Source organism: Entelurus aequoreus, linkage group LG18 (assembly GCF_033978785.1).
Source record: "Entelurus aequoreus isolate RoL-2023_Sb linkage group LG18, RoL_Eaeq_v1.1, whole genome shotgun sequence".
Lineage (NCBI taxonomy): Eukaryota > Metazoa > Chordata > Actinopteri > Syngnathiformes > Syngnathidae > Entelurus > Entelurus aequoreus.
The window spans coordinates 46,679,824-46,703,102 of record NC_084748.1 but is presented as its reverse complement, the minus strand read 5'-3'; the positions used below and the strand labels follow the sequence as shown (position 1 = coordinate 46,703,102).

The 23,279-nt window shown below is 39.5% G+C and overlaps 1 protein-coding gene across 1 annotated transcript in view; it reads left to right on the top strand.

Moving 5' to 3' along the window:
- LOC133633627 (microtubule-associated serine/threonine-protein kinase 1-like) overlaps positions 1-23,279 on the top strand; it is an 83,294-nt gene that overhangs the window by 21,222 nt on the left and 38,793 nt on the right. Inside the window, exons 7-9 of the mRNA XM_062026211.1 lie at positions 11,655-11,787; positions 16,834-16,901; positions 21,681-21,757. Coding sequence (XP_061882195.1) covers positions 11,655-11,787; positions 16,834-16,901; positions 21,681-21,757 — 278 coding nt within the window. The remainder of the gene's footprint in view (positions 1-11,654; positions 11,788-16,833; positions 16,902-21,680; positions 21,758-23,279) is intronic.

Below are 23,279 nucleotides of genomic sequence, written 5' to 3'. Positions count from 1 at the left end.
ACTAATCGTGGCAGACTTGATGAGAGACAACAAAGACTACTTTGGGACAAATGATGATCCAGAAACTTCTATTTTTGAGCCTGAATATAAGGAGGATGATCTACAAGTGTTAGAAGCTGTGTGCTGAACAGATGCATAACAATATCACTAATACTTGCTAATATTCAGGTCACGACATGTAAATTGAACTTTTCCGCCTATAAAGCTCTCTAAAAACCTCCATTAAGGTTTTATACACACACTGTAAGTATATATGTAGTATCTAGTAACATTCATAATAACATGTAATAGTTACATATTTCCCCCTTCAACAACAACAAGACTACTAATCATGGCAAACTTGATGAGAGACAACAAAGACTACTTTGGGACAAATGATGATCCAGAAACTTCGATTTTTGAGCCTGAATATAAGGAGGATGATCTACAAGTGTTAGAAGCTGTGTGCTGAACAGATGCATAACAATATCGCTAATACTTGCTAATATTCAGGTCACGACATGTAAATTGAACTTTTCCGCCTATAAAGCGCTCTAAAAACCTCCATTAAGGTTTTATACACACACTGTAAGTATATATGTAGTATCTAGTAACATTCATAATAACATGTAATATTTACATATTTTGATCATTTCAATTTTACAAACTCATCACAGCGTTGGTTTTCCCTTCGACAACAACAAGACTACTAATCGTGGCAAACTTGATGAGAGACAACAAAGACTACTTTGGGACAAATGATGATCCAGAAACTTCGATTTTTGAGCCTGAATATAAGGAGGATGATCTACAAGTTTTAGAAGCTGTGTGCTGAACAGATGCATAACAATATCGCTAATACTTGCTAATATTCAGGTCACGACATGTAAATTGAACTTTTCCGCCTATAAAGCGCTCTAAAAACCTCCATCAAGGTTTTATACACACACTGTAAGTATATATGTAGTATCTAGTAACATTCATAATAACATGTAATATTTACATATTTTGATCATTTTGATTTTACAAACGCATCACAACGTTTGTTTTCCCTTCAACAACAAGACAACTAATCATGGCAGACTTGATGAGAGACAACAAAGACTACTTTGGGACAAATGATGATCCAGAAACTTCTATTTTTGAGCCTGAATACAAGGAGGATGATCTACAAGTGTTAGAAGCTGTGTGCTGAACAGATGCATAACAATATCACTAATACTTGCTAATATTCAGGTCACGACATGTAAATGGATCTTTTCCGCCTATAAAGCGCTCTAAAAACATCCAAAAACCTCCATCAAGGTTGTATACACACACTGTAAGTATATATGTAGTATCTAGTAACATTCATAATAACATGTAATAGTTACATATTTTCTCCTTCAACAACAAAAAGACTACTAATCATGGCAGACTTGATGAGAGACAACAAAGACTACTTTGGGACAAATGATGATCCAGAAACTTCTATTTTTGAGCCTGAATATAAGGAGGATGATCTACAAGTGTTAGAAGCTGTGTGCTGAACAGATGCATAACAATATCACTAATACTTGCTAATATTCAGGTCACGACATGTAAATTGAACTTTTCCGCCTATAAAGCGCTCTAAAAACCTCCATCAAGGTTTTATACACACACTGTAAGTATTTATGTAGTATCTAGTAACATTCATAATAACATGTAATATTTACATATTTTGATCATTTCGATTTTACAAACTCATCACAGCGTTGGTTTTCCCTTCGACAACAACAAGACTACTAATCGTGGCAGACTCGATGAGAGACAACAAAGACTACTTTGGGACAAATGATGATCCAGAAACTTCGATTTTTGAGCCTGAATATAAGGAGGATGACCTACAAGTGTTAGAAGCTGTGTGCTGAACAGATGCATAACAATATCGCTAATACTTGCTAATATTCAGGTCACGACATGTAAATTGAACTTTTCCGCCTATAAAGCGCTCTAAAAACCTCCATTAAGGTTTTATACACACACTGTAAGTATATATGTAGTATCTAGTAACATTCATAATAACATGTAATATTTACATATTTTGATCATTTCAATTTTACAAACGCATCACAGCGTTGGTTTTCCCTTCGACAACAACAAGACTACTAATCGTGGCAGACTTGATGAGAGACAACAAAGACTACTTTGGGACAAATGATGATCCAGAAACTTCGATTTTTGAGCCTGAATATAAGGAGGATGATCTACAAGTGTTAGAAGCTGTGTGCTGAACAGATGCATAACAATATCACTAATACTTGCTAATATTCAGGTCACGACATGTAAGTGGATCTTTTCCGCCTATAAAGTGCTCTAAAAACATCCAAAAACCTCCATCAACGTTTTAAACACACACTGTAAGTATATATGTAGTATCTAGTAACATTCATAATAACATGTAATAGTTACATATTTTCCCCTTCAACAACAACAAGACTACTAATCATGGCAGACTTGATGAGAGACAACAAAGACTACTTTGGGACAAATGATGATCCAGAAACTTCTATTTTTGAGCCTGAATATAAGGAGGCTAAAGTTTTAGGAGCTGTGTGCAAACAGATGCGGCTTCAGTCAAACACTAAGCATCCATGTAGCAGTATTGCTAAATGCTAAACAAGATATACAAACATAAAAAAAACCAATCACTTACTGTACAATGTCTGCTCTCACTGGGATTAAGACTGACGGGATGTTTATATCTTCCTTTTTACGTCAACAATTCATCGCAATCCTCACGAAGGGTTAAAAAAATTAGTTTTTTCTCAATAGTGCACTCCAACCTAGCTGCATTGTTAGCCGCCTCTTGCTTGTCGTATTTTACGATTTAGAATGCATAAAATAAAGGAAAACATACGCGTTGTTGTCGTGCATAAGGGTTGTGAATGATAGGCATAATTCCCCCCAAAAAGTGCATTCACTTTGACAGTCCTATAAAATATTTGTTTTAAACAAATTGGATGTAATTGTGTGTGTGGTGTTGCCATGGCAACTCTAAAATGTTCTTACAGGAGAAAAAGTAATTTCCCCGTCCTGACAAGCTTGTCGAAGCATGCGGGTCACATGACCCTGACACGCTCATATGTACAAGTCCGGGCTGGTTTGTCGCTTCGCACGGCTCCGCCCCTTTTTGACTTATCTCTCCGTTGCCTAGGCGACCGGCGGGAAGGAGTCAATGGGTTCAGACAGGATGCCAACGGGCCCTTTTTAAGTGAGCAAACGCTCTCATTGGCTGTTCTCTTTGGAATTTTGAGAATTTAGGGCATTGTAGAACCATGAATACGTCCATTCATTTGAATGGGACTTTCCAGGAAATTTGGGAATTTCGGGAAAACCAAGATTTTGAAAAAAAATATTGATACTAGCACAATTGATATGTATGAGTTGGTGTTGGGTTTTTAGGAATTGGTTGAAAAATGTTGACCTAATAACAGTTTGAATTGAGAAGTGGTATTTTGGAATTCCTGGAATTTTGGACAAACCTTGAATTTGTACCAAAAAAAAAAAAAAGATAGGAGCGTTTGTTGTCCCAACTAAGAGGAATGTATTGAAGGGGGAATGGTCAAAAGTGGTTGAAAAAATGTGGACTGTGAAAAGTTTCCAGGAAGAGGTGAAAATAGGATTGTAGAAAACCGGGATTTTTGGAAATGTTGTGAACTTGGAAAATGGTCGTTTGACTGTCCAAGGTGAGTGGAGTGTGTGGATGGTGGAATGGTTCAAATCGGTTGAGAAATGTGGGATATGGAGAGGTTTGTATATTGCCCATTCATTTTCAATGGTTAGAACATTCCAAAGAAATTCCAGGAATTTGGGGAAAGGGAAATCATGTTTTGCGTTTGATGTTTCAGAAGAGTAGTGTGTGTGGGTGGTTTTGAGAATTTATAGGGCATTGTGGAACTATGAATACGTTTATTCATTTGAATGGGAATTTCCTGGAAATTTTTAAAAAATCAGGAATTTCTTAAAAATATTGATACTAGCACAATTGACGCAGATGATATGTATGGGTTGGTGTTGGAATTTTTGGAAACGGTTGCAAAATGTTGACGTAATAACAGTTTGAATTGAGAATTGGTATTTTACAATTCCTGGAATTTTGGGGGGAAAAGCGGAATGTGTAGGGGGAAAAAATAGGAGCGTTTGTTGTCCCAACTAAGAAGAATGTTTTGAAGGTGGAATGGTCAAAAATGGTTTAAAAATGTGGACTGTGAAAACTTCCAGGAAGAGGTGAAAATAGGGCTTTGAAAAACCATGAATTCTGGGAATTCCTGGAATTTATTTTAACTAGGTAGTGGAGTGTGTGGAATGGTTTGAATCGGTTGAGAAATGTGGGATATGGAGAGGTTTGTATATTGCCCTTCATTTTCAATAGGGACAACATTCCGAAGAAATTCCAGGAGTTTGGGGAAAGGGAAATCATGTTTTGCGTTTGGTGTGCCAGAAGAGTAGAAGAGTAGTGTGGATGGATGGTTGAAAGGTCGGAATCAGGTAAAAAGTGGCATAACATTTTGAGAATTTATAGGGCATTTGAAAACTATGAATATGTTTATTCATTTGAATGGGAATTTCCTGGAAAATTTGGAAAAAAATTGATTTTTTAAAAATATTGATACTAGCACAATTGTCCCAGATGATATGTATGAAAAATGTTGACGTAATAACAGTTTGAATCGAGAATTGTTATTTTAGAATTCCTGGAATTTTGGGAAAAAATGGGAATTTGTAGGGAAAAAAAATAGTGTTTGTTGTCGCAACTAAGAGGAATGTTTTGAAGGTGGAATGGTTGGAATTGGTGGAGAAATGTGGACTGTGAAAACTTTCCAGGAAGAGGTGAAAATAGGGCTATGGAAAACCGGGATTTCTGGAAATTCCTGGAAATTTTGTGAACTTGTAAAATAGTAGTTTGATTGTCCAGGGTGAGTGGAGTGGGTGTATGGTGGAATGGTTCGAATCGGGTGAAATATGTGGGATGGAGAGGTTTGTATATTACCCATTCATTTTCAATTGGGAGAAAATTCCTAGAAATTCCAGGAATTAGGGGAAAGGGGAATCATGTTTTGCGTTTGATGTTTCAGAAGAGTAGTGTGTGTGGGTGGTTTTGAGAATTTATAGGGCATTGTAGAACTATGAATACGTTTATTCATTTGAATGGGAATTTCCTGGAATTTTTTTAAAAATCAGGAATTTCTTAAAAATATTGATACTAGCACAATTGACGCAGATGATATGTATGGGCTGGTGTTGGAATTTTTGGAAACGGTTGCAAAATGTTGACGTAATAACAGTTTGAATTGAGAATTGGTATTTTACAATTCCTGGAATTTTGGGGGGAAAAGCGGAATGTGTAGGGGGAAAAAATAGGAGCGTTTGTTGTCCCAACTAAGAAGAATGTTTTGAAGGTGGAATGGTCAAAAATGGTTTAAAAATGTGGACTGTGAAAACTTCCAGGAAGAGGTGCAAATATGGCTTTGAAAAACCGTGAATTCTGGGAATTCCTGGAATTTATTTTAACTAGGTAGTGGAGTGTGTGGAATGGTTGGAATCGGTTGAGAAATGTGGGATATGGAGAGGTTTGTATATTGCCCTTCATTTTCAATAGGGAGAACATTCCGAAGAAATTCCAGGAGTTTGGGGAAAGGGAAATCATGTTTTGCGTTTGGTGTGCCAGAAGAGTAGAAGAGTAGTGTGGATGGATGGTTGAAAGGTCGGAATCAGGTAAAAAGTGGCATAACATTTTGAGAATTTATAGGGCATTTGAAAACTATGAATATGTTTATTCATTTGAATGGGAATTTCCTGGAAAATTTGGAAAAAAAATTATTTTTTTAAAATATTGATACTAGCACAATTGTCCCAGATGATATGTATGAAAAATGTTGACATAATAACAGTTTGAATCGAGAATTGTTATTTTAGAATTCCTGGAATTTTGGGAAAAAATGGGAATTTGTAGGGAAAAAAACAGTGTTTGTTGTCGCAACTAAGAGGAATGTTTTGAAGGTGGAATGGTTGGAATTGGTGGAGAAATGTGGACTGTGAAAACTTTCCAGGAAGAGGTGAAAATAGGGCTATGGAAAACCGGGATTTCTGGAAATTCCTGGACATTTTGTGAACTTGTAAAATAGTAGTTTGATTGTCCAGGGTGAGTGGAGTGGGTGTATGGTGGAATGGTTCGAATCGGGTGAAATATGTGGGATGGAGAGGTTTGTATATTACCCATTCATTTTCAATTGGGAGAAAATTCCTAGAAATTCCAGGAATTAGGGGAAAGGGGAATCATGTTTTGCGTTTAATGTATCAGAAGAGTAGAGTGTGTGGATTGTTGAAAGGTCGGAATCAGGTAAAAAGTGTCATACAATTTTGAGAATTTATACGGCATTGTACACTATGAATATGTTTATTCATTTGAATGGGAATTTCCTGGAAATTTTGGAAAAAACAGGAATTTCTTAAAAATATTGATACTAGCACAATTGACGTAGATGATAATTATGGGTTGGTGTTGGAATTTTTGGTTTACAGTTTGAATTGAGTATTGTTATTTTGGAATTCCTGGAATTTGGGAAAAAAAGGAATGTTTTGAAAGGGAAATCATGTTTTGCATTTGATGATGGATGGTTGAAAGGTCGGAATCAGGTAAAAAGTGGCATAAACATTTGAGAAGTTATAGAGCATTGTAGAACTATGAATATGTCCATTCATTTGAATGGGAATTTCCTGGAAATTTTGGGAAAAAAACAGTTTTTTTTTTGTTTTTTTGTTTTTTAAATAATGATACTAGCACAATTTTCCCAGATGATATGTATGAGTTGGTGTTGGAATTTTTGGAAACAGTTGAAAAATGTTGACGTAATAACAATTTGAATTGAGAATTGGTATTTTAGAATCCCTGGAATTTTAGAAAAAAAACGAGAATTTGTACGGAAAAAAATAGGAGTGTTTTTTGTCTCAACTAAGAAAAATTTTTTGAAGGTGGAATGGTCAAAAATGGTTTAAAAATGTGGACTGTGAAAACTTTCCAGGAAGAGGTGAAAATAGGGCTTTGGAAAACTGGGAATTCCTGGAATTTATTTGAACTAGGTAGTGGAGTGTTTGGGTGGTGGAATGGTTTGAATCGGTTGAGAAATATAGAATATGGAGAGCTTTGTAAATATTACCCATTCATTTTCAATGGGGAGAAAATTCCAGGAATTTGGGGAAAGGGAAATCATGTTTTGGGTTTGATGTATCAGAAGAGTATTGTGTGTGGATGGTTGATGGGTCAGAATCAGGTTAAAAACGGCATTATATTTTGACAATGTATACGTCGTCGTAGACTGAATATGTTCATTCATTTGAATGGGAATTTCCTGGAAATTTTTTAAAAACCAGGAATTTCTTCAAAATATTGATACTAGCATAATTGACGCAGATGTTATGTTTGGGTTGGTGTTGGAATTTTTGGAAACTATTGAAAAATGTTGACTTAATGACAGTTTGAGAATTGGTATTTTGGAATTCCTGGAATTTGGGAAAAAAATGGGAATTTGTACGAAAACATAAAATAGGAACGTTTGTTGTCCCAACCGGGAATTCCAAAATTTCCAGGAAATCCCCATTCAAATGAATGGACATATTCATAGTTGTACAATACCCTAAATTTTCAAATTTGTGCACCCCTTTTTACCTGATTTTTACAAATTCCTGGAATTCTAAAATACCAATTCTCAATTCAAACTGTTATTGGGTCAACATTTTTCAGCCGTTTTCAAAAAGTCCAACACCAACCCATACATATCATCTGGGACAATTGTGCTGGTATCAATATATATTTTTAATTCCAGTTTTTTCCCAAATTTCCAGGAAATCCCCCTTCAAATGAATGGACATATTCATAGTTCTACATTGCCCTATAAATTCTCAAAATCTTGCGCTACTTTTTACCTGATTCCGACCTTTCAACCATCCACACACACTACTCTTCTGATACATCGAATGCAAAACATGATTTCCTTTTCCCAAATTTCCGGTGTACCTAAAATTTCCAGTAATGTTCTCCCCATTGAAAATAAATGGGAAATATACAAACCTCTCCGTTTCCCACATTTCTCAACCGATTCTAACCGTTCCGCCATCCACACACTCCACTCACCTCGGACAATCAAAACTAGTTCACAAAATTTCCAGGAATTTTCAGAAATCCCGGTTTGCCACCGCCCTATTTTCACCTCTTCCTGGAAAGTTTTCACAGTACACATTTTCCAACCGCTTTTGACCATTCCACCTTCAAAAATTCCTCTTAGTTGGGACATCAAACACTCCTATTTTTTTCCGTACAAATTCCGGGTATTTTTACAAATTCCTGTATTTCCAAAATACCAATTCCCAATTTAAACTGTTATTAGGTAAACATTTTTCAGCCGTTTTCAAAAATTCCAACACCAACCCATAAATATCATCTGGTACAATTGTGCTAGTATCAATATTTTTTTTAAATTCCAGTTTTTTCCCAAATTTCCAGGAAATCCCCCTTCAAATGAATGGACATGTTCATAGTTCTACATTGCCCTATAAATTCTCAAAATGTTGCGCTACTTTTTACCTGATTCCGACCTTTCAAACATCCACACACACTACTCTTCTGATACATCAAGCTCAAAACATGATTTCCCTTTCCTCAAAGTTTACCTGGAATTTCCAGGAATGTTCTCCCCATTGAAAATAAATGGGAAATACACAAACCTCTCCATTTCCCACATTTCTCAACCGACTCGAACCGTTCCGCCATCCACACACTCCACTCACCTCGGACAATCAAAACTAGTTCACAAAATTTCCAGGAATTTTCAGAAATCCCGGTTTGCCACCGCCCTATTTTCACCTCTTCCTGGAAAGTTTTCACAGTACACATTTTTCAACCGCTTTTGACCATTCCACCTTCAAAAATTCCTATTAGTTGGGACATCAAACACTCCTATTTTTTTCCGTACAAATTCCGGGTATTTTTACAAATTCCTGGAATTCCAAAATACCAATTCTCAATTTAAACTGTTATTAGGTCAACATTTTTCAGCCGTTTTCAAAAAGTCCAACACCAACCCATAAATATCATCTGGTACAATTGTGCTAGTATCAATATTTTTTTTAAATTCCAGTTTTTTCCCAAATTTCCAGGAAATCCCCCTTCAAATGAATGGACATATTCATAGTTCTACATTGCCCTATAAATTCTCAAAATGTTGCGCTACTTTTTACCTGATTCCGACCTTTCAACCATCCACACACACTACTCTTCTGATACATCAAGCGCAAAACATGATTTCCCTTTCCCCAAAGTCTACCCCGAATTTCCAGGAATTTTCTCCCCATTGAAAACAAATGGGAGATATACAAACCTCTCCATATCCCACATTTCTCAACCGACTCGAACCATTCCGCCATCCACACACTCCACTCACCTTGGAAAATCAAACTAGTTCACCAAATTACCAGGATTTTTCAGAAATCCCGGTTTGCCACTGCCCTATTTTCACCTCTTCCTGGAAAGTTTTCACAGTACACATTTTCCAACCGCTTTTGACCATTGCACCTTCAAAACATTCCTCTTAGTTGGGACATCAAACACTCCTATTTTTTTTTCGTACAAATTCCGGGTTTTTACAAATTCCTGGAATTCCAAAATACCAATTCTCAATTCAAACTGTTATTGGGTCAACATTTTTCAGCCGTTTTCAAAAATTCCAACACCAACCCATACATATCATCTGGGACAATTGTGTTAGTATCAATATTTTTTTTAAATTCCATTTTTTTCCCAAATTTCCAGGAAATCCCCATTCAAATGAATGGACATATTCATACTACAATGCCCTTTAAATTCTCAAAATCTTGCACTACTTTTTACCTGATTCCGACCTTTCAACCATCCACACACACTACTCTTCTGATACATCGAATGCAAAACATTATTTCCTTTCCCCAAATTCCCGGTGTACCCAAAATTTCCAGGAATGTTCTCCCCATTGAAAATAAATGGGAAATATACAAACCTCTCCGTTTCCCACATTTCTCAACCGATTCTAACCGTTCCGCCATCCACACACTCCACTCACCTTGGACAATCAAAACTAGTTCACAACATTTCCAGGAATTTTCAGAAATCCCGGTTAGCCACCGCCCTATTTTCACCTCTTCCTGGAAAGTTTTCACAGTACACATTTTTCAACCGCTTTTGACCATTCCACCTTCAAAACATTCCTCTTAGTTGGGACATCAAACACTCCTATTTTTTTTTCGTACAAATTCCGGGTATTTTTACAAATTCCTGGAATTCCAAATTACCAATTCTCAATTTAAACTGTTATTAGGTCAATTCCAACACCAACCCATACATATCATCTAGGACAATTGTGCTAGTATCAATATATTTTTTTAATTCCATTTTTTTCCCAAATTTCCAGGAAATCCCCCTTCAAATGAATGGACATATTCATAGTTCTCCAATGCCCTATAAATTCTCAAACTGTTGCGCTACTTTTTACCTGATTCCGACCTTTCAACCATCCACACACACTACTCTTCTGATACATCAAGCGCAAAACATGATTTCCCTTTCCCCAAAGTTTACACGGAATTTCCAGGAATTTTCTCCCCATTGAAAATAAATGGGAGATATACAAACCTCTCCATATCCCACATTTCTCAAACGACTCGAACCGTTCCGCCATCCACACACTCCACTCACTTTGGACAATCAAACTAGTTCACAAACTTTCCAGGAATTTTCAGAAATCCCGGGTTGCCACCGCCCTATTTTCACCTCTTCCTGGAAAGTTTTCACAGTACACATTTTCCAACCGCTTTTGACCATTCCACCTTCAAAACATTCCTCTTAGTTGGGACATCAAACGCTCCTATTTTTTTTTCGTACAAATTCCGGGTTTTTACAAATTCCTGGAATTCCAAAATACCAATTCTTAATTCAAACTGTTATTACGTCAACATTTTTCAACAGTTTACAAAAATTCCAACACCAACCCATACATATCATCTGGGACAATTGTGCTAGTATCAATATTTTTTTTTTATTCCATTTTTTCCCCAAAATTTCCAGGAAATCCCCCTTCCAATGAATGGACGTATTCATAGTTCTACAATACCCTACATTTTCAAATTTGTGCACCCCTTTTTACCTGATTCTGACCTTTCAACCATCCACACACACTACTCTTCTGATACATCAAGCGTAAAAACATGATTTCCCTTTCCCCAAAGTTTACCTGGAATTTCCAGGAATTTTCTCCCCATTGAAAATGAATGGGCAATATCCACACCTCTCCATATACCACATTTCTCAACCGATTGGAACCGTTCCACAGACTCCAGCTCACCTGTGAAACTCATAAAAACAAGCGGCGTAGAAAATGGAGGATTTTATATTTTTGATGGCCTCACTTAGCCGTTGCTTCGGCGAGATATTACACCTGGGCAAGGTGTGACTTATGTATTTCACACCAATATAAAAGTGTTAGAAGCCATTATTTAGGCTCCGAGGCACAATGCAGCACTTTCCAAGTACTGGGTGAGTACCAAGGCACTTGCGTACTTTCCTTCTGTGCGTGTGCATAGTTACTTGGTATTTAGGACTTATTTGATTTATTTTGACCCGGCAGGAGTTTAACCCGGAGGAGTTCTACCACCTCTTGGAGGCGGCAGAGGACCACGCCAAGGAGGGCCAGCTGATGAAGGCGGACATCCCTCGGTACATCATCAGCCAGCTGGGACTCACCAGGGACCCGCTAGAAGGTGGAGAGCGATAAACTTGTGTCACGTGGTATTGTTTGGATAGTTCCTTATAGAGAAACATATTTACAGGCGGACGGAATAGCAGAAAACTTGTCAAATCTATGCGAATCATATTCCGGACTATGAAGAGCACCGTTATATAAGCCACGCCCACTCAATTTTGTAAGAAAAAAAATATGTTTCTATATATTAGCCGCAGATTAATATGTTTTGAAATGAGTTGTTGTCAGGTTCAAACATTGATGACATCTATTAATCAGACAAGAAGCAAGGAATCATGCAGAGACAAGAGTTCAATTTAACTCATGAGGAGAACGCATGGAGCTGCACACTTAGTTACAGTCTCGCCCTACGCTCTAAGGTACAGCTACCGCGTCCCTCTATTTATTCAGGAGTACCCTAGTCAACATCACTTAGGCCGCTTCTAAAAGGAGTGGTCACACATATCATGTAAAGCAGGTGCAGGACGCACAATACGTGACGGAATGCGCTGGGGGCCTTGTGATTTCGCCTTGTCTCCGCTTCGCCTGCGTGCTGTCGTCTTATCTTCGTTGAGGTCCTTGAAGTCCTTGGCTGTTAGCGGGCTAAAACAAAGATAACATCTGCGACTGAGGCCACCCCTCAGACAAGAAGTTTCGTCCTTGCACAGATACAAAAGTCTAACTTGAGCACAATAGCTAATAACTATAGCAACAGACTTTTAAGCATACTAAAGTTGTGTGATAATATATATACATAATTATTCTCTAAATGTTTATTTACATACCTTAATTGTTTCCAAACGGTGTCTGTAACACGGCAGTAAAACGGCTGATGAAACAAAACACAAGTCATTGTCATGGACCCGCTAGCCGCGCCAGCTTGCTCTCCAATCAGCTAAACAGACTCAAACACAACAAAACAATACAAAGAGAATGCCGTTGTAAGTTAATAACACTAACACAGACACTCGTGAACGTGTTAGCATATTAGCTACTGTTAACGAGTCTAGCTTGATTACATTACGATAGCGTGCACAAATATGCACGGAAACACTCCTACAGACGTCACGGTTTAGTAAGTAGGAAATATTTTATTTACATTGCACCGGGTCTAATGCACCCGGTCTCAAACACCCGGTCTAAAACACCTGGTCTAATGCCCCTGATCTAAATACCCCGGTCTAATGCACCCGGTCTAAAGTACCCGGTCTAATGCACCCGGTCTAAAGCACATGGTCCAAAGCTTCCGGTCTAAATCACCCGGTTTAATGCACCCGCTATAAAATCACCAGGTCTCAAACACCCAGTCTAATGCACGCTGTCTAAAGCACGCGGTCTAAAGCACGCGGTCTAATGCAGTCGGTCTAAATCACCCGGTCTCAAACACCCGGTCTAATGCACCCAGTCTAATGTAGTCGGTCTAAATCACCCGGTCTCAAACACCCGGTCTAATGCACCCAGTCTAATGTAGTCGGTCTAAATCACCCGGTCTCAAACACCCGGTCTAATGCACCCAGTCTAATGTAGTCGGTCTAAATCACCCGGTCTCAAACACCCGGTCTAAAGCACCCAGTCTAATGCACCCGGTCTAATGCACCCGGTCTCAAACACCCGGTCTAATGCACCCAGTCTAAAGCACCCGGTCTAATGCACCCGGTCTAAAGCACACAGTCTAAAGCACCCGGTCTAAAGCACCCGGCTTCAAACACCCGGTCTAAAGCATGCGGTCTAAAGCACCCGGTCTAATGCACCCGGTCTAATGCACCCGGTCTAAATCACCCGTCTTCAAACACCCGGTCTAAAGCACCCGGTCTAATGCACCCGGTCTAATGCACCCGGTCTAAAGCACCCGGTCTAAAGCACCCGGTCTAATGCACCCGGTCCAAAGCACCCGGTCTAAATCACCCGGTCTAAAGCATGCGGTCTAAAGCATGCGGTCTAAAGCACCCGGTCTAAAGCACCCGGTCTAAAGCACCCGGTCTAATGCACTCGGTCTAAAGCACCCGGTCCAAAGCATTTGGTCTAAAGCACCTGGTTTAATGGACTTGGTCTAAATCACCCCGTCTAAATCACCCGGTCTAAAGCACCCTGTCTAATGCACCCGGTTTAAAGCACCCGGCCTAATGCACCCGGTCTAAAGCACCCTGTCCAAAGCATCTGGTCTAAAGCACCTGGTTTAATGAACTTGGTCTAAATCACCCGGTCTAAAGCACCCGGTCTAATGCATCCAGTCTAAAGAACCAGGTCCAAATCATCCGGTCTAAAGCACACGGTCCAAAGCATCTGGTCTAAATCACCCGGTCTAATGCACCCGGTCTAATGCACCCGGTCTAATGCACCCGGTCTAAATCACACGGTCTAATGCACCCGGTCTAAAGCACAAGGTCTAAAGCACACGGTCTAAAGCACCTGGTCTAATGCACCCGGTCTAATGCACCCGGTCTAAAGCACCCAGTCTAAAGCACCCGGTCTAATGCACCCGGTCTAAAGCACCCGGTCTAAAGCCCCCGGTCTAAAGCACCCGGTCTAAATCACCCGGTCTAAAGCATGCGGTCTAAAGCACCCGGTCTAAAGCACCCGGTCTAATGCACTCGGTCTAAAGCACATGGTCTAATGCACCCGGTCTAAAGCACCCGGTCCAAAGCATTTGGTCTAAAGCACCTGGTTTAATGGACTTGGTCTAAATCACCCCGTCTAAATCACCCGGTCTAATGCACCCGGTCTAATGCACCCTGTCTAATGCACCCGGTTTAAAGCACCCGGCCTAATGCACCCGGTCTAAAGCACCCGGTCCAAAGCATCTGGTCTAAAGCACCTGGTTTAATGAACTTGGTCTAAATCACCCGGTCTAAAGCACCCGGTCTAATGCATCCAGTCTAAAGAACCAGGTCCAAATCATCCGGTCTAAAGCACCTGGTTTAATGGACTTGGTCTAAAGCACACGGTCCAAAGCATCTGGTCTAAATCACCCGGTCTAATGCACCCGGTCTAATGCACCCGGTCTAAATCACACGGCCTAATGCACCCGGTCTAAAGCACAAGGTCTAAAGCACACGGTCTAAAGCACCTGGTCTAATGCACCCGGTCTAAAGCACCCGGCTTCAAACACCCGGTCTAAAGCATGTGGTCTGAAGCACCCGGTCTAATGCACCCGGTCTAATGCACCCGGTCTAAATCACCCGGCTTCAAACACCCGGTCTAAAGCACCCTGTCTAATGCACACGGTCTAAAGCACACGGTCTAAAGCACGCGGTCTAAAGCACCTGGTCTAATGCACCCGGTCTAAAGCACCCGGCTTCAAACACCCGGTCTAAAGCATGTGGTCTGAAGCACCCGGTCTAATGCACCCGGTCTAATGCACCCGGTCTAAATCACCCGGCTTCAAACACCCGGTCTAAAGCACCCTGTCTAATGCACACGGTCTAAAGCACACGGTCTAAAGCACGCGGTCTAAAGCACACGGTCTAATGCACCCGGTCTAAAGCACCCGGCTTCAAACACCCGGTCTAAAGCACCCGGTCTAATGCACCCGGTCTAATGCACCCTGTCTAAATCACCCGGCTTCAAACACCCGGTCTAAAGCACCCGGTCTAATGCACCCGGTCTAAATCACCCGGCTTCAAACACCCGGTCTAATGCACCCGGTCTAAATCACCCGGCTTCAAACACCCGGTCTAAAGCACCCGGTCTAAAGCACCAGGTCTAAAGCACCAGGTCTAAAGCACCCGGTCTAAATCACCCGGTCTAATGCACCCGGTCTAATGCACCCGGTCTAAATCACCCGGCTTCAAACACCCGGTCTAATGCACCCGGTCTAAATCACCCGGCTTCAAACACCCGGTCTAAAGCACCCGGTCTAATGCACCCGGTTTAAAGCACCCGGCCTAATGCACCCGGTCCAAAGCATCTGGTCTAAAGCACCTGGTTTAATGGACTTGGTCTAAATCACCTGGTCTAAAGCACCCAGTCTAATGCATCCAGTCTAAAGCACCAGGTCCAAATCATCCGGTCTAAAGCACCTGGTTTCATGGACTTGGTCTAAAGCACCCGGTCCAAAGCATCTGGTGTAAATCACCTGGTTTAATGGACTTGGTCTAAATCACCCGGTCTAAAGCACCCGGTCTAATGCATCCAGTCTAAAGCACCAGGTCCAAATCATCCGGTCTAAAGCACCTGGTTTCATGGACTTGGTCTAAAGCACACGGTCCAAAGCATCTGGTCTAAAGCACCCGGTCTAATGCACCCGGTCTAATGCACCCAGTCTAAAGCCCCCGGTCTAATGCACCCGGTCTAAAGCACACGGTCTAAAGCACCTGGTCTAATGCACCCGGTCTAAAGCACACGGTCCAAAGCATCTGGTCTAAAGCACCCGGTCTAAAGCACCCGGTCTAATGCACCCAGTCTAAAGCCCCCGGTCTAATGCACCCGGTCTAAAGCACACGGTCTAAAGCACCTGGTCTAATGCACCCGGTCTAAAGCACACGGTCCAAAGCATCCGGTCTAAAGCACCTGGTTTAATGGACTTGGTCTAAATCACCCGGTCTAAATCACCCGGTCTAATGCACCCGGTCTAATCAATGGCTGTTGCCTGGATGGTAGACCACATGCCCTGCAATGAGTCCTCACCAAAGCCTTATTTGTGAATGGGTGAGGATTATTTTCTGCTCTTTCTGATCAGTTCTTCCAAAGATAAGACACTTCTCTGCTTTGAGGTCTGCTTCCTGAGGCGTGGGCGCTCGCTCCCACCCACGCCGCATCAAACACCCGCCTGACGCTTGATCCGACGGTGTGTTGTGTGCGCTCTAACGAACAATCAGCGGGATGGTAATAATAATAATAATAATAATGTGTTCCGGCAGCACACCACTGCTGCTGCAAGAAGGGAGGAAATTAGCAGCTTTCTGCCGGCGAGTGGGAGGGAGAGCTGAAGGAAACATTCATTCTCTTCTTCTTCTTTTTATCCCCCAATGTGACACGGAATCACTTAGTGTCTGACATGTGAGGGAGAAAGAAAGATGCTTCCTTTTTTTAAATTTGCATTCCTAACGATTGTGTTTCCACGCAGACATCGCCAGCCTGGACAGCTACGACAGCGAAGGTCCGCACACGCCCGAGACGGATGACTCCACAGAGGTAAAAAAACACCTCAGTCAGGCCCATAAAGGTGATATTTACTGGGAGTAAACACCACCTGTAGAAGGTTTGGGTCAGCAAGAAAAAGCGATATAATATTCAGTAAGAATCCCAAATTGGACACTGGAATGAAAACAGGAGTTCAGTATTGTCTCCCATCTATGATTAAGATAAAAAAAATAATGTCCAAAAACTAGAAAATTCCCACAGAAATGTTGATGGGCCTGTTGTCTGTGCTCCAGACCTCTCACCTGGGGTCGCCGGAAGCCCTTGTTGAAATGGTCATGCAGCTGTGTGGTGACTCTGGAATAAGAATGTAACAATCACATCACATGAAAACAGCAAAGGCAATGATGCATGTGTTCGGAAACGGATGATGGACTTAAACATTTTAGATGAAAGAGACATATCATGGAATGATATTTGGAAAAATGCCAATAAGCCCTTTAGCCAAAAAAAAAAAAGACAAAAAATCTATGTTATAATGAATTATTGACCTATTCAAGGCTACAATTACTTCAAAAATGTCACTTTAAAATGTTTTATGTGTAAAAAAAATATTGCATATATTGTGTGGTTGCCATATAAAAACATCAAAGATTTATTTGACAAAAGAGCATAATACAAACAAAATAATAGTTCAGACGTAAAATTGACAGATATATCTGATGTTGATCTCGTAACTTAAGTGTTGAAAGTAAAAAAAATACTAATAAAAATGTATCACTTTATGAGTGGGGGACCTTTTGGATCCCAAACATATTTAGTGGGATTTTATTAATATTTTCACTGATTTCTCAAAAATATTAAAGAATTCAAATCAATGGTGTCCTGCATTATTGATCTTTTAGAGCTCTAATTACTAAATACTGCATATTTCAGTTTTACTATAAAAAACAAAGTTGTCTTTGACAGAAAAGGCATAAAACCTTTTTTTTTTTTTTTTTTTTTTTTTACTTTTTATCAACCGCAAGTTGATATAGAGATTTACTGTAAGCATTAAATAAAAAATAATATTAATAATTTGACTTATTTTTAACGTTTTAATGACTGAGACCCATTATGGTCCCCGGGAGCCCTAAAGGTTAAAAAAAAATCCATATATTTTGTTATGGTTTGAAAATGAAAAATATCAAAATGGCCCCCGCATGCTTACATTTTTCCGTGTGCGGCCCTCAGTGGAAAAAGTTTGGACACCCCTGGTGTAGTATTTTATACCTAAGTAGTAAAACCTTAATGTCACATCTTAAGTGCACAGGAAGGCAGTGTCTGTCACACGGCAGTAAAACGGCTGATCAAACAAAACACAAGTCATTGTCATGCGCCAGCTGGCTCTCCAATCAGCTAAACAGACTCAAACACAACAAAACAATACAAAAAGAATGCTGTTGTAAGTTAATAACACTAACGCAGACACTCGTAAACGTGTTAGCATATTAGCTACTGTTAACGAGGCTAGCTTGATGACATTACGATGGCGCGCACAAATATGCACGGAAGCACTCCTACAGACATCGCGGTTTAGTAAGTTGTAGTAAATTGTTTTAGTTACATTGTAAATCTTACAAACGTTGCTCGGAGTGATGAATGAATGTACGAGTAGGAACGCTATGGACGGCTGAGAAAGACAGAGCGGCGCTTCTACTTCCGGTTCAAGTCTCGAAAGAAAAGAGCACCTGCAGTGAGCGAACCCGTCCAAAAAATGGCGCCATAGCACAAACAATAACACACTATTTCAGTGTATTTGCTTTTTTGTTTTTTAAATGCGGCTATGGGACACCAAAAAATAGATTAGAAAAGACAGATTTAAAATAAAAATAAAAAATTCCCACGGGCCGGATTTTGGACGCGGGCGGGCTGTATATGTGAGAGCATTTCAGTAGTGTGTGTGAGAGCATGTCAGTAGTGTATGTGAGAGCATTTCAGTAGTGTGTATAAGAGTGTTTCAGTAGTGTGTGTGAGAGAAAAACATTTCAGTTGTTTATGTGAGAGCATTTCAGTAGTGTGTATAACAATGTTTCAGTAGTGTGTATAAGAGTGTTTAGTGGTATGTGTGAGAGAAAAACATTTCAGTTGTGTATGTGAGAGTTTTTCAGTAGTGTATGTGAGAGGTTTTCAGTAGTGTATGTGAGAGCTTTTCAGTAGTGTATGTAAGAGCATTTCAGTAGTGTATGTGAGAGCATGTCAGTAGTGTATGTGAGAGCATTTCAGTAGTGTGTATAAGTGTTTCAGTAGTGTGTTAAAAAATATATATATTTCAGTTTATGTAAAAGCATTTCAGTAGTGTGTATAACAATGTTTCAGTAGTGTGTATAAGAGTGTTTCAGTGGTATGTGTGAGAGAAAAACATTTCAGTTGTTTATGTGAGAGCATTTCAGTAGTGTATGTAAAAGCTTTTCAGTAGTGTATGTGAGAGCATTTCAGTAGTGTATGTGAGAGCATTTCAGTAGTGTATGTGAGAGCATTTTAGTAGTGTATGTGAGAGCATTTCAGTAGTGTATGTGAGAGCATTTTAGTAGTGTATGTGAGAGCATTTCAGTAGTGTATGTGAGAGCTTTTCAGTAGTGTATGTGAGAGCATTTTAGTAGTGTATGTGAGAGCATGTCAGTAGTGTATGTGACAGCATTTCAGTAGTGTGTATAAGAGTGTTTCAGTAGTGTGTTAAAAAATATATATATTTCAGTTTATGTAAAAGCATTTCAGTAGTGTGTATAACAATGTTTCAGTAGTGTGTATAAGAGTGTTTCAGTGGTATGTGTGAGAGAAATAAATTTCAGTTGTTTATGTGAGAGCATTTCAGTAGTGTATGTAAAAGCTTTTCAGTAGTGTATGTGAGAGCATTTCAGTAGTGTATGTGAGAGCATTTCAGTAGTATATGTGAGAGCATTTCAGTAGTATATGTGAGAGCATTTCAGTAGTGTATGTGAGAGCATTTCAGTAGTGCATGTGAGAGCATTTCAGTAGTGTATGTGATGAGAGCTTTTCAGTAGTGTATGTGAGAGCTTTTCAGTAGAGTATGTGTGAGCTTTTCAGTAGTGTATGTAAGAGCTTTTCAGTAGTGTATGTGAGAGCTTTTCAGTAGTGTATGTAAGAGCATTTCAGTAGTGTATGTGAGAGCATGTCAGTAGTGTATGTGAGAGCATTTCAGTAGTGTGTATAAGAGTGTTTCAGTAGTGTGTTAAAAATATATATATTTCAGTTTATGTAAAATAATTTCAGTAGTGTGTATAACAATGTTTCAGTAGTGTGTATAAGAGTGTTTCAGTGGTATGTGTGAGAGAAAAAAATGTCAGTTGTTTATGTGAGAGCATTTCAGTAGTGTTTGTAAAAGTTTTTCAGTAGTGTATGTGAGAGCATTTCAGTAGTGTATGTGAGAGCATTTCAGTAGTATATGTGAGAGCATTTCAGTAGTATATGTGAGAGCATTTCAGTAGTGTATGTGAGAGCATTTCAGTAGTGCATGTGAGAGCATTTCAGTAGTGCATGTGAGAGCATTTCAGTAGTGTATGTGAGAGCTTTTCAGTAGTGTATGTGAGAGCTTTTCAGTAGTGTATGTGAGAGCATTTCAGTAGTGTATGTGAGAGCATTTCAGTAGTGTATGTGAGAGCATTTCAGTAGTGTACGTGAGAGCTTTTCAGTGGTGTATGTGAGAGCTTTTCAGTAGAGTATGTGAGAGCATTTCAGTAGTGTGTGAGAGAAAAACATTTCAGTAGTGTATGTAAGAGGTAATTCTGAATAATGTCCCTAACGGCCCCTCATAGGACGCCATCCGCTCTAATGGAGGAAGGCCGATGGCGCTCGCCTCCTTCCGATGGCCATCCAGCCAAAACCAAAAATTGGACGTCAAAACTTTTTAGCCAGTGTTAAAGTACGCAAACGTGTGAACAAAATGAGACGTTAAGCACCGAGCTACGTGAAAGAATGGCTGAGCTACAGGAGGAGGTAACCTCGCGTTCTGGAGCGTTGCGCCATTAAAAAGGTGCGTACCCATTCGATTGGCCCATTTTTTGGTTTATTCGTGAATAGCGTCGCCACGGTAACGCGAAATGCTCCCACCTTAAAGTACCCCCGTCGGCACGAACGAGACCTTTCCGACGGCGTAACGTAAGTGGGGGTTCGTCGGCCGGTTCGTCACGTATTAAGTGTAAAAGAAATGTGCGGAACTGTAATAAAAGTTGAAGTATGAGCAATAATAATACGGGCTGCTTGTTGATTGGCAGTTTTGCTCACAATCGACCAAGAAAATGTAGTAAAATGCAAATTCTTATATTAAGTTTGACGCCTACCTAAAAACTGTGGAAAACTACCCAAATTAATTTAACCCAGCAAGATGGGTTATATATTCAACCCAAACGATGGGTCGTTTTCAATAAAATGTTGGGTTAATGCTACCAAATAACAATATTTTCATGTTTTCTGTAATCTAAACGTCATAATGATTTATGACTCCTACAGGCAGAGGTCGGTATTACAACTTGTATTTTTTTTTTTTTAAGCTTCCCGACATCTTTTTTTTGTAGTCCACACAATGATCTACGTTTCCTACAATAGAAGTAAAAAAATATCCACTTGTAGCCATGTTGCCATAGCGATAAGGAGTAAACCGCACGGTCAGCGTGAATACCGTTGACGGCCGAGAAGCACAAGCGACATTTTTGAAAGCGCACGCAGATGTCGGTGAATTCACCATGCGGAGTTAGAGGTGGTTAACTACCTGCGCGTACCAAGGTGGGTGAAGACGTCGTCATTTTAATGTGACAATCTTGTGTGTGGCCCCAGGGGAAGGCGAGGGCCATCAAGCCGCCAAGCGAGGAGGACTTTCAGAGCATCAAACTGATCAGCAACGGAGCTTACGGGTAAGAACTGAACATAAATCTGACCATGTTTTGAGGATTATGTTGAAACCACGTGGTTCTGTTAGCCTCGGACTTCCAAGGGGGTCTCAAACTCAATTTCCCTGGGGGTCGCCGGCGGTAAAATTGGGGTGAATTCCCTTCAGAATCACTTTTTAAATGTGTTAACTACTTCCACCAGCAGCTGTGAGTGGAATTAAAGTCAAAGTGAAAGTGAAAGTGAAAGTAAAGTTGCTCTTTGCCCAGTGTTTGTGATTGTGGTGCAGCCATTTTGTGACCACTCACATCCATTATAACACTTATATAAGACTTTTGAAGTCATTTTGATAGTAGGCTAATATAGACACTTACATCATGTGTTGCCTTCTTTATAACACTTATATAAGACTTTTGAAGTCATTTTGATAGTAGGCTAATATAGACACTTACATCATGTGTTGCCTTCATTATAACACTTATATGAGACTTTTAAAGTCATTTTGATAGTAGGCTAATATAGACACTTACATCATGTGTTGCCTTCATTATAACACTTATATGAGACTTTTAAAGTCATTTTGATAGTAGGCTAATATAGACACATCATGTGTTTCCTTCATTACAACACTTATATAAGACTTTTGAAGTCATTTTGATAGTAGGCTAATATAGACACTTACATCATGTGTTGCCTTCATTATAACACTTATATAAGACTTTTGAAGTCATTTTGATAGTAGGCTAATATAGACACTTACATCATGTGTTGCCTTCATTATAACACTTATATGAGACTTTTGAAGTCATTTTGATAGTAGGCTAATATGGACACTTACATCATGTGTTGCCTTCATTATAACACTTATATAAGACTTTTGAAGTCATTTTGATAGTAGGCTAATATAGACACTTACATCATGTGTTGCCTTCATTATAACACATATATAAGACTTTTGAAGTCATTTTGATAGTAGGCTAATATAGACACTTACATCATGTGTTGCCTTCATTATAACACTTATATAAGACTTTTGAAGTCATTTTGATAGTAGGCTAATATGGACACTTACATCATGTGTTGCCTTCATTATAACACTTATATAAGACTTTTGAAGTCATTTTGATAGTAGGCTAATATAGACACTTACATCATGTGTTGCCTTCATTATAACACATATATAAGACTTTTGAAGTCATTTTGATAGTAGGCTAATATAGACACTTACATCATGTGTTGCCTTCATTATAACACTTATATCAGACTTTTGAAGTAATTTTGATAGTAGGCTAATATAGACACTTACATCATGTGTTGCCTTCATTATAGCACTTTTATAAGACTTTTGAAGTCATTTTGATAGTAGGCTAATATAGACACTTACATCATGTGTTGCCTTCATTATAACACTTATATAAGACTTTTGAAGTCATTTTGATAGTAGGCTAATATAGACACTTACATCATGTGTTGCCTTCATTATAACACTTATATGAGACTTTTAAAGTCATTTTGATAGTAGGCTAATATAGACACATCATGTGTTTC